This window comes from Camelus ferus, chromosome 11 (genome assembly GCF_009834535.1).
Source record: "Camelus ferus isolate YT-003-E chromosome 11, BCGSAC_Cfer_1.0, whole genome shotgun sequence".
Classification (NCBI taxonomy): domain Eukaryota; kingdom Metazoa; phylum Chordata; class Mammalia; order Artiodactyla; family Camelidae; genus Camelus; species Camelus ferus.
Window position 1 is genome coordinate 13,607,706 of NC_045706.1, and position 12,087 is coordinate 13,619,792.

Sequence of the window (12,087 nt, forward strand, 5' to 3'; positions counted from 1 at the left end):
CTTGGCTCTGAGGAGAAGCAACAGTTCTTGAGTTGGGATTGGCTGGCAATGCAGCCCGGAGCTTCGAGGATGCAGATTATCTCTGGAGATGGGGTTGGAGGTGGGGGACTCTGCTTGGAAACAGTATTGGTTATTACTGTAGAGTCCTTTAGGCAATTTAGAAACATGTTTCCCAAAGGGAGAAGGATAGAGAGAAATGTACGGGGGTGAATGATGGGCACGATCAGATGAACTCCGAAAGCTCTGTGCTGGGTCTCCCTTTTATCCAGGACGTGCACTTTCCAGGTGTTGAACCAGCTGAGATGCTTGGATACCTCACTCACATTTTGTGGCAGCCACCGTTAATTTATGGGGCACCTTCTGTGTGTGCAAACACTCCATAGGGAGTGTAAACTCACTCTGGAGGGAGTGTATACATTCATTGAATGTAACCTGCACAAGAGTCCTAGAAAATTATTATCGTCTCCATTTCACATAGAGCACCCGTGCCAGAGACAGAATCCAAAGCTGTAGTTCCTTCTACAGCCCCCTGAGTCCCGAGGGGCTTTTGTTTCATGCCTGATACTGAAGGGCCTACTGGACAAGAACATACACCTGGGCGTCAGGGACCAGGTATGACTTTCCAGTGGGAGGGGTGGACCAGGATTCTAGGACGTCGTAGCCACCCTCCTAAGCACTGTGTCCTCAGGTGACAATTTCTCCATGATGCGCTGACCAATTTTTAAAGAATTAGCTAACTGTTCACCACGTGCACATGGAAGAGTTTTTAAGTGTTATTTCTAAAACTTTTTCAATTGTTCCTTTTGTTGAGAAGACAAACCTAAGAGATTTGTTCAGTAGGTACTTGAGTAGGAAAGCTGTAACCAAATGCTTTGATCATCTTAAAACTAAAACAAGCTTTTGGACACGTAAGAGAAATTTTAAACCCATAAAACTAGCCTGAAGTACATTTGCAAAGACACTGGGCACACCAGGGAACTATACCTTAAGCCTCTTGTTTGGTCCTTACTAAAATATATCTATATATATGTATTTTATATATATATATGTTATATATATATATCTATATCATCTCCTCTTTTTCACATTCTGCACACTCTTCTGGCAGAATACAAGTTTTAATGAAGATAAAGCAATGACAATAGAGGTCAGTGTGAGGAAAGATTATACTCACTTGGGCTGGGAAACCACTGCCTCTAAGGGAAATGAAAGTTGTCCATGCTTAATAATATTTTGATGACGGGGGATAATGGTATCTTATTGCTAATGACTTTTCAATAAAAATAAGTGCACTTGGTCTTCGACAGGGACCAAAGCCAGCCAGAATTTTTCTTAGTCATTCCATTTATACTTTGATTAGAAGGAGCCAGCCTACCAAAGACACAGGGCTGTAAATTCAGTCTCTTGCAACAGGCCCCTGAGAAGAAGGAACTGGAATTCGTCGATTCCAACCCAAATGCAATAACCCAGTTCTGCTCCTTTCAGGTTAACCAAAGCTCTCCGATTCCCCTAACATGAGCACGACTCCAACCTATGGTTTCCTTCTGGTAATTGGGAGGGAAACAGTTACTTTTAAGCCAGAATGCATGGCAGAGGTGAGGGGAAGAGCGGAGAATGATCTGGAGATGGAGAGGAGATGCCAGTTACCGTCACTCAGGTCTTTCTTCAGATGTCACCCTGTGCCCCTTGGCCAACTTCATTTAAGCTGTATTTCTTTGTTCCCACCCGCAGTGTTCCCTGAACCCCACCCCTGCTTAGTTTGTCTGCAAGCATTTCTCACTACCTAATGTGTTACATATTTTACTTATTTGCCTCCTCAACCAGAATGTGGCTTCCATGAGGGCAGGGACTTTTGTCTGTTATTGTTTCTTTGCGGTCCACTGATGATCCATCCCCAGCACAGAGCAGTGCCTGAGGCTTAGTGGATGTTCCCCGGACTTTTGAATGAATGAATGAGCAAATGCGCAAAGTCTCCCCAAGTAGCAAGGCAGACAGGCTGGAAATCACAGGTAGTGTCAACACATGGCAGCAGTCTCCTGAATCTGCCATTCTTCACAAGGAAAAGGAGGGTTTTGTTGTTTTGCTCTTGTTGTCCTGGGGCACTTAAGGAAACTAGTCCCGCAAATACCTCTTTCTTTACCTTCCACCTGCCCGTTAAGCCATGTAACATGGCTGGGAGCCTAAGAAGCACTGATACTAATTTGAAGCTGTTTCTTACAGCCTGGAAAATGTAAAGTTTTAGAAAACAAGCTTCCAATTTGCTGAACTTGAAGGATAACAATTTTAGAACAAAATGTCACTTCTAAGAGGAAGATTAGGCTTAAATTATTCTGTCTTGTGTATCAAAAAATGCCAGCTAAGAGTCATACGTTAACAATTTGCACATTCAGGTCCCAAATGGAGGAGTTTGATTTCCTATACAATGAATATGAAATAAAAAAAAATCCTAAATCCAGGCCAAATCCCTGAGGACCTGATTAAAAACTGTTTTTTATTCATTTGGGGGAAGGGAACAACACACAACCAATTTATTCTTGCCATAAAAACAATCTAATCCCATGAAATTGTAATAAGCTTTTAAAGTTTTACATTTTAAACTTTTAATTTAAGCAGGGCTACTCCGTCCTAATTATGCAGATTTTGTTTGGAAGACTGGAAGCAGAAAGAGAAAAAATAATCTTACTTAAATTTTCACTATTTATTATTGATGAGGTTTGGGATAGATTTTTTTTTCTTTCTTTTAAAGAAACTGATTGCATTGGTACTTTGAGCAATGCTGGGTTCATAGTAGGTGCTCGTGGTAGTGAATCATATTGTTTTGCTTTTTATTCTACTGCCTGCCAAATGAGTATCATGCCCCTGAGTCACCCCCGTCTCGTAATTAGAGATGTGGTGCTTAAAAAAAAACCCACTAATTAGTTTGCTTTTAGTATAGGATTTTGACAAAGCCCAAGCATTTTCCTGGAAGATGGAACAGTGATTATGATCCCAAATAACAGGTCTGAGGCTGGGTTTCAAAAGGATCGACTGATGAGTGTTTCAGGGCAAGGATCTTGCTCAGCACCTGGTACACGAATAGGGACACAATAAATATTTGTTGCACTTAGAGCATAGCTGAGTGTCCAGCTCAGTGTTTAATGAGTGAATTGATTTTTGAGCATCTGACCCATGGCTGGCTCTCAGCACATGTAGGGAGGATGGATGGATGGGTTCTGTTCAGAGAAGTCCAGTGCACTCATCAGAGTTTCTAGTGTGCCTCTTTGGCTTCATGTATCCTGTCTGTTACATTTGCTGCTTGACTTTGAAATTGGATTTCCTCCTGTTTTACTGCAGAAAATGCAATTCAAGCCTTTGGCAATGGCTCGGATGTGACGGTATGGCAGCCAGCCCTCCCAGCTCAGACCACCACTGCCACCACCACCACAGCCTTCCGGGTCAAGAACAAGCCCCTGGGGCCAGCGGGGTCTGAGAATGAAATCCCCACTCATGTTTTACCGCCTTGTGCAAATTTACAGGTAAGAAGAGCAGGGGCCGAAGTCCCTGTGGGCACTCACTTCTTGGCGGGGGGGGGGGGCGGGCGGGCGGCACAGATTCATTTTCTGAAATGCATTTAGAGATGGATGGTGAATGATAGAATGCTGCTCAGGTTTGAATCTTAAAAGTGCATTTTAAACATGCGAGATGGAGGTGGTGATGTGCCGTAGGGTGGAGAGGAAGATGAGCTCGGGAACCGACTCTACCGTTTACAAGGGGCAGGGCTTCGGCCTCGGTGTCTTCACCTGTAAAATGAGGGGGCTGAGCAGAGAAATCCTTTAGCTTTCTGTTTGTGGGGTGGTGGGGTCAAATTGGCTCTTTATTTATTTCTTACGCTGACTCGGTGTTCTCTACAAAACAGCAGCTTGTGGGAAACGAAGGAGCTCTTGCTCTGTCACCATCACTGCCCCTTAGACTCAGTGTGGAGTATTCGGCTCTGTCTAAAGATAAACCAGAGACAGTGTTACTTGCGCAGCGTTAATGCAAACGTAGAGTCCCATCCAGGATCGTTCTTCAGGAAGCTCCTCTGTGGGAGAGGAGCTGGGCTGAAAACCCCTCGTGTGAATAGAGACCAGTGAGCAAGGCCCAGCGACTTCTCTGGGGTTCATCCGGATCTGCAGTGACACTCTAATGGTGGTTTCCTGACTTGAGTCAAAGCAGAGTGTTTATTCTGCCTTTTTCTTGATATTTTTTTCGTCGTTAATGAGTATTCAGCTATTTGGGAACGTATTCCTCTGTTCACCAAGCATTTGCACACACTTTATCTCCTTGGCGGGCACCCTCCTGACGGCTGCGGGAGGGGCGCTGCTACTGTATTGTTGCTGCGGTGCTGTTAGCCTTGTTGTCTCACTGGCGGACGTGGGGGCTCATCCAGGTAACTCTCTTGACGGAGCTAGTGAGTCACAGAGCCAGTCCCGGGAATTGTGAGTCCTGTGTTTTTTTCATGGTTCTTCCTGTATTTAGGGGGCAGTGGTGACCATGTGGTGACTTCCGCCTCCAGCCGTATTAGGGGAGGGGACATGTGCCATGCACCATGCTGTCACTACACATTTGTCACTGGAATACATCCTCTCTTCCCCCACCCCTGGCCCCGCCAAGGTTCAGCCTCACCAGAACGCTTGTCGGAAGCCTTCTTTGCTAAATACCTCCTTGACTCACAACCCAGTCTGTTCCCTAGAAAGTATTGGGACAATTTTTCCACTTCTGATTTGCTTGCTGTCTTCTCACCTGCAGCTTCCCCTCTTCATCTTAGAATATCCTTCCTGCCATTCAGCTGGGCTTTGGTCCCTCTCCTCTTCCTCCTGGGTCTCCACCAACACCTGCAGACGCACTCACACACACAACACTAAGGAGAATACAGGTAGGGAAGCCACCAGCCTAAGGTCAACCAGATGTTCCTCATGCTTCCAGAGCATTTCCTGAGCACTTCCCATCTCCAAAGCCCCGTGTAGAAAATGCAGAACTGGGAGGAGGCGTGGGGAATACTTTGGCAGCTAACTGCCCCATCCTGCAGCAGAGCCCCGAGGTTCAGGGAGAAGTGACCTGCACAGAGTAGATCTGGAGGGAGACAGAGCAGTCTCTTCATCTCTGGGTGCTGCTTTCTCCTGTGTCCAGACATACCTGTTCTTGTCAGGTCCACTCAGACTCCAGCATCAGTAGAGACAGGTGGCCAGATGAGGGTAGGACCCTGTTATGATGAGGTGATGACAGTGGGTCAGAGGTGGTTCCTGACCGCAAGAAAAGGCGAGCTCCAGCTGCAGCAAAACCAGGCTTTTGTCTGCACTTGTCTGAGATGCACAAAGCATGGCAGCAGAGGCAGTGTTCAGCCTATTTATTAAGTTCCTTCTGTGTTTTGGAAACTTCATGGAGATGGGCATTCAAAAAAACCAAAATCTGTCCGCAGTGAACTTACAAATTGTGGGCATGATGCAGCTTGTCAACATTTTTGGAAGGTCAGATTAAGTTAATAGATGCCATCTCAGAAGAACAATCTTCACGGAAACTCCGTGAGATGCGTTTCCCCAACGGGAGGGGAGCCTGTCAGCCATGAGGAGGTGTTCTCCCCACCTCGCTGCCCCTGCCCCACCAGATCACCTGACTTCTGCATCCTGGGGTGCAGAGCTTGGCTCAGCCACACAATATTTGCCTCCAACAAGAGCTGCCCAGACACCCCTCCCTGTAAGGGGCACTCTGTACCACTGCAGCGTTGCCCTGGCATCATCAAGGGGCACATGAGGTCTATTCCCAAGAAACAGCCTTTTCTTCCCCTGTGTTAGGGACAAGAACTCTGCCTCATAAATGGAGGGGCAAAGTAAAATTAAAGCATGATACTTATCTCAGCGCTGCCATTTAACTTCTCAGCAGAGGGAGAAATGGAGGTGTGGGAGCACCAGGGAAAGAGGGGGTGGCCACACCTCTCTTCCCTGTGACGCGCAGAGTCCACGTATCTTGGAGCAGCAGCATTTTACTTCCAGGGAGCCCTTAAGGATTCCATAAAACTTCACCTCACTTCCTAAGCCAGCTACCCATTTGAGCCCGTTTTTGTACCTGTGCGGTGCAGGTGAAGGCATGGGTCCTGCAGCCAAGCCTGTGTGCAGAGCCTGGCTCTTGTCCTCACCAGCATCATGGCCTCTCCAAGACTGCCTCCTCCTCTATAAAATGCAAGGGCCACCTAGCTGCTAGATCGAGAGGATTAAGTGGAGTAATGCTTAGTGCCTGGGACAGAGCGAATGTTCCAGAACATCACGTGCGATAGGTATCTTAATCCCAAGTCAATTGGCCACTTGGTCCCTTCGCAAGAGAGGGATGGTGGTGCTGTGTCTTGCTTGGGGTGAGGTGTTACAGAAGGGACTTCGGTGGGAGTCAGCACTAACAGGTGTAGAGTGTGTTTTGTTTTGCAAAACATCTTTCCCGTGCATTGTGCCCTTTAGTCCTCCCAGCAGACCATGAGTCGAGTATGCTAGACACCCCTCTCTCTTACATATGAGGCAGCTGAGGCAGAGGCAGGCCAGTGACGTACCTGAGATCACACAGTAGTTCTCTGGAGGGGCTAGGGTTTCTGACTCGGAGGCCAGTGTGCTCTTTGCCTTGCTTCATGACCTTGGACAACCTGGGCTCTTTGAATTAGGCATAGACAAAGAGGAAGAGGGAAAAAATAGAAAAGGAGGTCATGCAGTATTTGTCTTTCTGTGTCTGGCTTATTTCGCTTAGCATAATGTCCTCCAGATTCATGATCTCATTTATATGTGGAATCTAAAAAAGTTGAAGTCTTTAAAGCAGAGACAAAAATGGTGGTCACCAGGGGCTGGGGGGTAGGGAAATGGGGAGATACTAGTCACAGGGTACACAATTTCAGATATGCCGGATGAATGAGACCTGGAGCTCTGATACACAGCACGGTGACTACAGTTGGCAAATTTCAAGTACACACTACAGTATTGCCAAGAGAGTACAGCTGAGTTGTTCTGACCCCCGTCCCCCCAAACACGGTCCTATGTGAGGTGACGAACGTGTTAATTAGCTTGATTGAGGTAAACCTGTCACAACGTATACGTGTATCAAAACATCACATTGTACGCCTCAGAAAAATACAATTTTTATTTGTCAGTCATACCTCAATAAAGCTGAGGGGGAAAGAGAAAAAGAGAAAGGGAGGAGATTTTAAGAGAGTTGTATGTCCCAGAATTTCCTGAAGGTAGCGATGGAATGATGGGGAAAGCAGAAAGCTCGTGCTTCAGGCTGGGGCTCTTCCTGCGGAAATTCCGTGAGACGGGGCACAGGGGAAAGACGGAAAGTTCGCCAGTAAAACTTTTTGCAGCGTGATGACCTATATTAAGAATGGCTGAAAGAATCATTGTGAACCAGAGGATTAGGGGGAGATGTGTGAGTGATGAGACGGCCTCAGCCCGTGAGAACGTGGTCCCTGGCGTTGATTTAGGACTCCTGCTTCAGCGTGGGGCTCCCAGGAGACGAATTCTTCCCATCTGTCCTTCCTTCGCCAGCCTGGCTGTCTTCAGATAAATTACCATTTGCCAGGGGGGGTCCTAGAAATATCTTAGAATGGCGTTTGTCCCAGCCGCATGTGTCATTACTCAGAATAGCACTGACTTAAACCAGCTTGGGATCCATTGGTAACAGATTTGGAGAAAGTCAACTATCTTTGGCAGCTCTAAAGTTCACTTCCCTCGAGAAGCACCCTCTTGTAATATTTTTAAATATACAATAATATGAGAAAACTCTCAGGGACTTGGGTTTCTGTCTTAACATTTGAGATAGATTTCCCCCTTGGAAGGGAAGACATAAGAATAAACATTTTCAAAAGTCGGCTTCAAAGTGTAATTATCAACAAACCAAACACAGTTCTGTTTGGGGAAATGGGTGGCCTTGAGTGTGGGGCGTATAGGACTCATTTGCAGTTCTTGTGAAAGGCTCAGCTTTAAAAAGAGGAAAGTTGATTGATTAGTATAAAATGTCATAGAAACATCCAAGAGCTAACCCCCTGAGGTGATAAAAAAGCCAGTTTTGGGTAACCAGCCAAGCTCCCATGTCAGGATTAATTGGCGGGCATATTAGTAACAAGTGTGACAAGGGCTGTGCTGTTGTCGGCATGTCCCTTTGACTCATACAAAGCGGTCACATGAAAAACAAAGAAACATTCAAAATTCTACCAATTATTTCATCTTCTGTGCACTTGAGTGGTCTGATAGCTGGAAAAAGCTCAGGATATTTAAACCAAATGGACTGAACTTGTTTAAAGGAAATATCTTTGGGAGGTGTAGGTGTTGGAAAAATCTCCATTTGGCCTTATTAACTCAGGTGGCTTAAAGAGAAGACCTCTTAAAGTGGCCTTTATAAGCCCTTGATTTCCATGGTCAAACAGAGGTATTGAAACTGGGGAATACAGTTGGGATTAGGCCTGAGGACCCCTGAGGAAATCTCACTGCTTCTGCCCCTTTCCCAGGAAAGGGATGTGATGCGTGATTGGGAGGATAGATCCCGGGCACGCACGCAGAGCCGGGGCTGGCAGGATGGAAGCAGGGCAGTTGTGGGCCATTCTGGGGAGGCTCTGGGAAACAGGGCTAGCCGCATCCATGATCAGTTTTTTCGTGAACCAAATAAAATATGGCCATGAGCGAGAGATGGAGGTACAGCAATTGTAGCTCTCAAGTTTAAGTCTCCTCCCCTCGTCCTAACGGGACTTTTAAGACAACATTCTAGAAGGGAATTTAACAAAACAGCTTTCTCCATCATAAAAGAGATATGAGCAGGGTCCAAATGAATAGCTTTTGCAAGAATGCGTACTGCTGAAGCCAGCAGTGCAAAGGCTAGCTGTCCCCTTCCCCCCTCAACAAGTGGGTCGCCTTCCTTGGCAGTCAGACTGTGCCAGCCCTGAAGGTCCCACAGCTGGGACAGTGCCGGCCCTCTATGGGCCATGGGGGCAAAGGCCTTGACGTGGGCATCTTTCTTGGAGCAGAGAACCTAGATTCACTGGATTTCAGTCTAGCTCTGCACCTCCCTGGTCTTTCAGGAAAGCCTCAATACAGTTCGTTCTCCTGGCCGAGCAGAGTTTTGACGCTTATAGCAACAGGCTGGGCACTGGCATGTTGTAGCACAGTGTTTACAGGTTGCAGGGAGGGGCAGAGGGCAGGTGTGATTTGAGTATCTTTGACACCTGCTTGTAATCTGTTCAACTCTGACATATTAGAATATTTGAATATTGCACTAGAACATTGAATATTAGAGTATTGCAAAAATCTTTATCTGAAACAAGACCTTCCATCCTGTAAGAACAGCCTACCCTTCCCCTCCACTGCCCCAGTATCTCATCAGCCCTAAATAAAGTCCATCTGTACTGGATGGGACCAGACCAGACCGGAAATTGTTGTGAAGCTCTTCCCAGGACCCAAGCGCCAAAGCCTCAATGTGGCAGGAAGGCGATTATCCGAACTGCTACATACTCAGGACTCCACTGGCTGTGACCAAGTGAAAATTTTAAGTGTTGAGTTTTAAAAGGAAAGCTGCCAATGGGTGTTCCGTAAATCATTTGTGCCAGCAGACTGACCCCATTATGTCAGCTAATCCTGGAAATACAGGAGGTAAATTTAAATCTTCTAGCATGAAGCACTTAATCAATATTCTAAATGTTTTTCTTGCAATTTATGCTAGCAGAGCAATGGGGTGCTTTGGCGTCCCGTTAATCTTCCACTGGAGAAGAGGCTCTTGAGAGCAGGGCCAGGGTGGTGAGATTTTGCACAGGCTGACTGGTGGGAGGGCAGGAGGCTGGAAGGAGAGGGAGACAGGTGTTTATTTCTCACCCCCGTACTAAAGCCACCCCTGCCAGCGGGTGGAGCCCCCCGGTGGCACCTCTTTAGTGCTTTCTTTTCGACCTGTGGTTGACAGCCTAGGAGCGGCTGTGCTGGGAAGAGCATGAGCTTTGGAGTCCGCAGGACTTGAGTGAGGATCCCAGCTCACTTCCTACTGCTTTGTGTCCTGGGGCATGTTTCTTACCATCTCTGAAGTTTTCCTGTAAACCATCACCCACCTCATGTTTGCTGTGAAGATTAAGGAACCAGTGCCAGCGTGCAGAGGGCCCAGCACCACTGGCCAACCCTCCGCACTTGGAAGCGGCCACCACTGTTCTTATGATTGATGGCACGTGTTAGAGCTTTAACTCTGGACGCTGGGACTTACAGGAAAGCTGTTCCCAGGGGTTGGTGGAACATGGAGGGAAAAAGACGGAGCTCTTTAGGTTTTGCTTCCTTAATTTGTAGGAAGGGTTTGAACCGAATGACATTCTGCTGGTTCTAAGATATGGTTACTGTAGAAAGTCCCAAGGAAGGAGGGGAAAAGGGTGGGGTATTCTGCAGACACCTGGCCAAGGAGGAAGGGAAATCAAAAGTCAGTGAAGAAGGGACCAGAGATGGAGCTGTTTCAGGCTCCATCTCTGCACCAGGCGTCCCTTCAGAGGTCATCCTAACAATCAGATTCTTGGGGCTGTGAACTTGGAGCCATGACAGTTGTCAGATCTCGGTCCAGCCGGGTGCCGGAGTAGGACCGTCTGCCGGAGGCCATTGCCGCGTCTCTTTAACTAGTGCTGACACTGGGAAGAGGTGACACACTGTAAACAGGAAACACTCTTATTTGCAGAAAAGATGGTGTTTGAGAACCAGCTCTGCCTCTTAGCCTCAGAGACCAGGAGTTTGCAGTCTTTCCCAGATCTGCATTCCATCAGTGCTCTTATTAGCTTAGTATTTATCTTTAAACTCAGTATCTGGATATGCTGTTCCTAACATTTGTGAAACGTGTGAATGAATGCAATAGTTCTCTCTCTATTGAAATCACTGTATACATTTTAAAATTGAAACAATAAAAAAAAGTTTGTGTGCCACCTAAATAGTGTCCTATACACCACTGGTCCCCAACCTCACTTTGGGAAACATTACAAGCAATCTTAATCATATGATGGATCCCAGAACGATTTGCTTTGGTAACTTGCATCACCTCTGCTTTTTATGGTTTTGTTTTAATAAATATGCATGTAGTAGTTCCCATGGATCAAGTATTGTCCTAAGCACATTATATATGTATATATAGACACACACACATGTATGTATGTGTGTATATATACATGTATAAACTAATTTAATTCTGACAGTAACCTCATGAAGTCAGAGCTATATTATTCCCATTTTTCGGACAATAGACCTGAGACACAGAGGCTTGATCAGGAGAGGAGAAATCGGACAACGGCTTGTTCCCCTCTGTGCATTTTAACTGGCTGCACTGTAATACCTAAATCAGACCACTTACCTTTTTGTTTCTGGTAGTGAATGTTATTCATTCAATAGAGAGTCAACCAGTCCCGAAATTCTGGTTGAGCATCTGGCAGATGGAGGTGCCAGACTGGTTCATAAACCAGCATAAAGGAAGGTAATGACGCCTATTCTGACACCAACTGGTGTCCTGCAGAAAAGCTCCGTTCTGACGCCAGCCCCTTGAGTGAGCACAGACGCTGCAGGTGGAGGGCACTGTCCCCAACGAGACTGTCCCCCTTCAGATGCCAGCCGTACCTCCGGACTCCCCAGGCCACCTGCTCTTCTGACCCACTGGATACAAAGTCAGGTGTTCCCATGACCCCCTCAGTTTCAATTCACTAGAATGGCTCAGATCTCAGAAAAGCACTGTATTTACAGGTTTATTGTAAAGGATATGAATCAGGATGAGCCAAAGGAGGTAATACTTAGGCTGAGGTCTGGGAGGGTCTCCAATGGAGAGCTTCCTTGCCCTCTACTTGTGGAATTCCTGTGGAATCAGGGGTGCCACCTTCCCAGCACATCAGTGTTCATCCACCAGGAGGCTCCACCAAGCCTCCGTGACCCGAGTTGCTACTGAGGTTTCATTACAGAGGCATGGTTGATTCAGCCACTGGGCATGCGACTGAATGCAATCTTCCCTTTGTCTCTGCTCCCTGGAGGTCAGAAGGTTGACCTCACGTGGCTCAAAGCCCCAACCCCTTGACCCATGATTGGTCTAACGATAACCATAACCATAATC

The 12,087-nt window shown here is 46.7% G+C and overlaps 1 protein-coding gene across 6 annotated transcripts in view; it reads left to right on the forward strand.

The window, feature by feature from the left end:
• Positions 1-12,087, forward strand: part of GFRA1 (GDNF family receptor alpha 1) — a 195,229-nt gene that overhangs the window by 165,281 nt on the left and 17,861 nt on the right. For all 6 annotated transcript variants that reach the window (XM_032490828.1, XM_032490829.1, XM_032490827.1 and 3 more), the window contains one exon: positions 3,334-3,515. In XM_032490828.1, the coding sequence (XP_032346719.1) occupies positions 3,334-3,515 (182 nt within the window). The remainder of the gene's footprint in view (positions 1-3,333; positions 3,516-12,087) is intronic.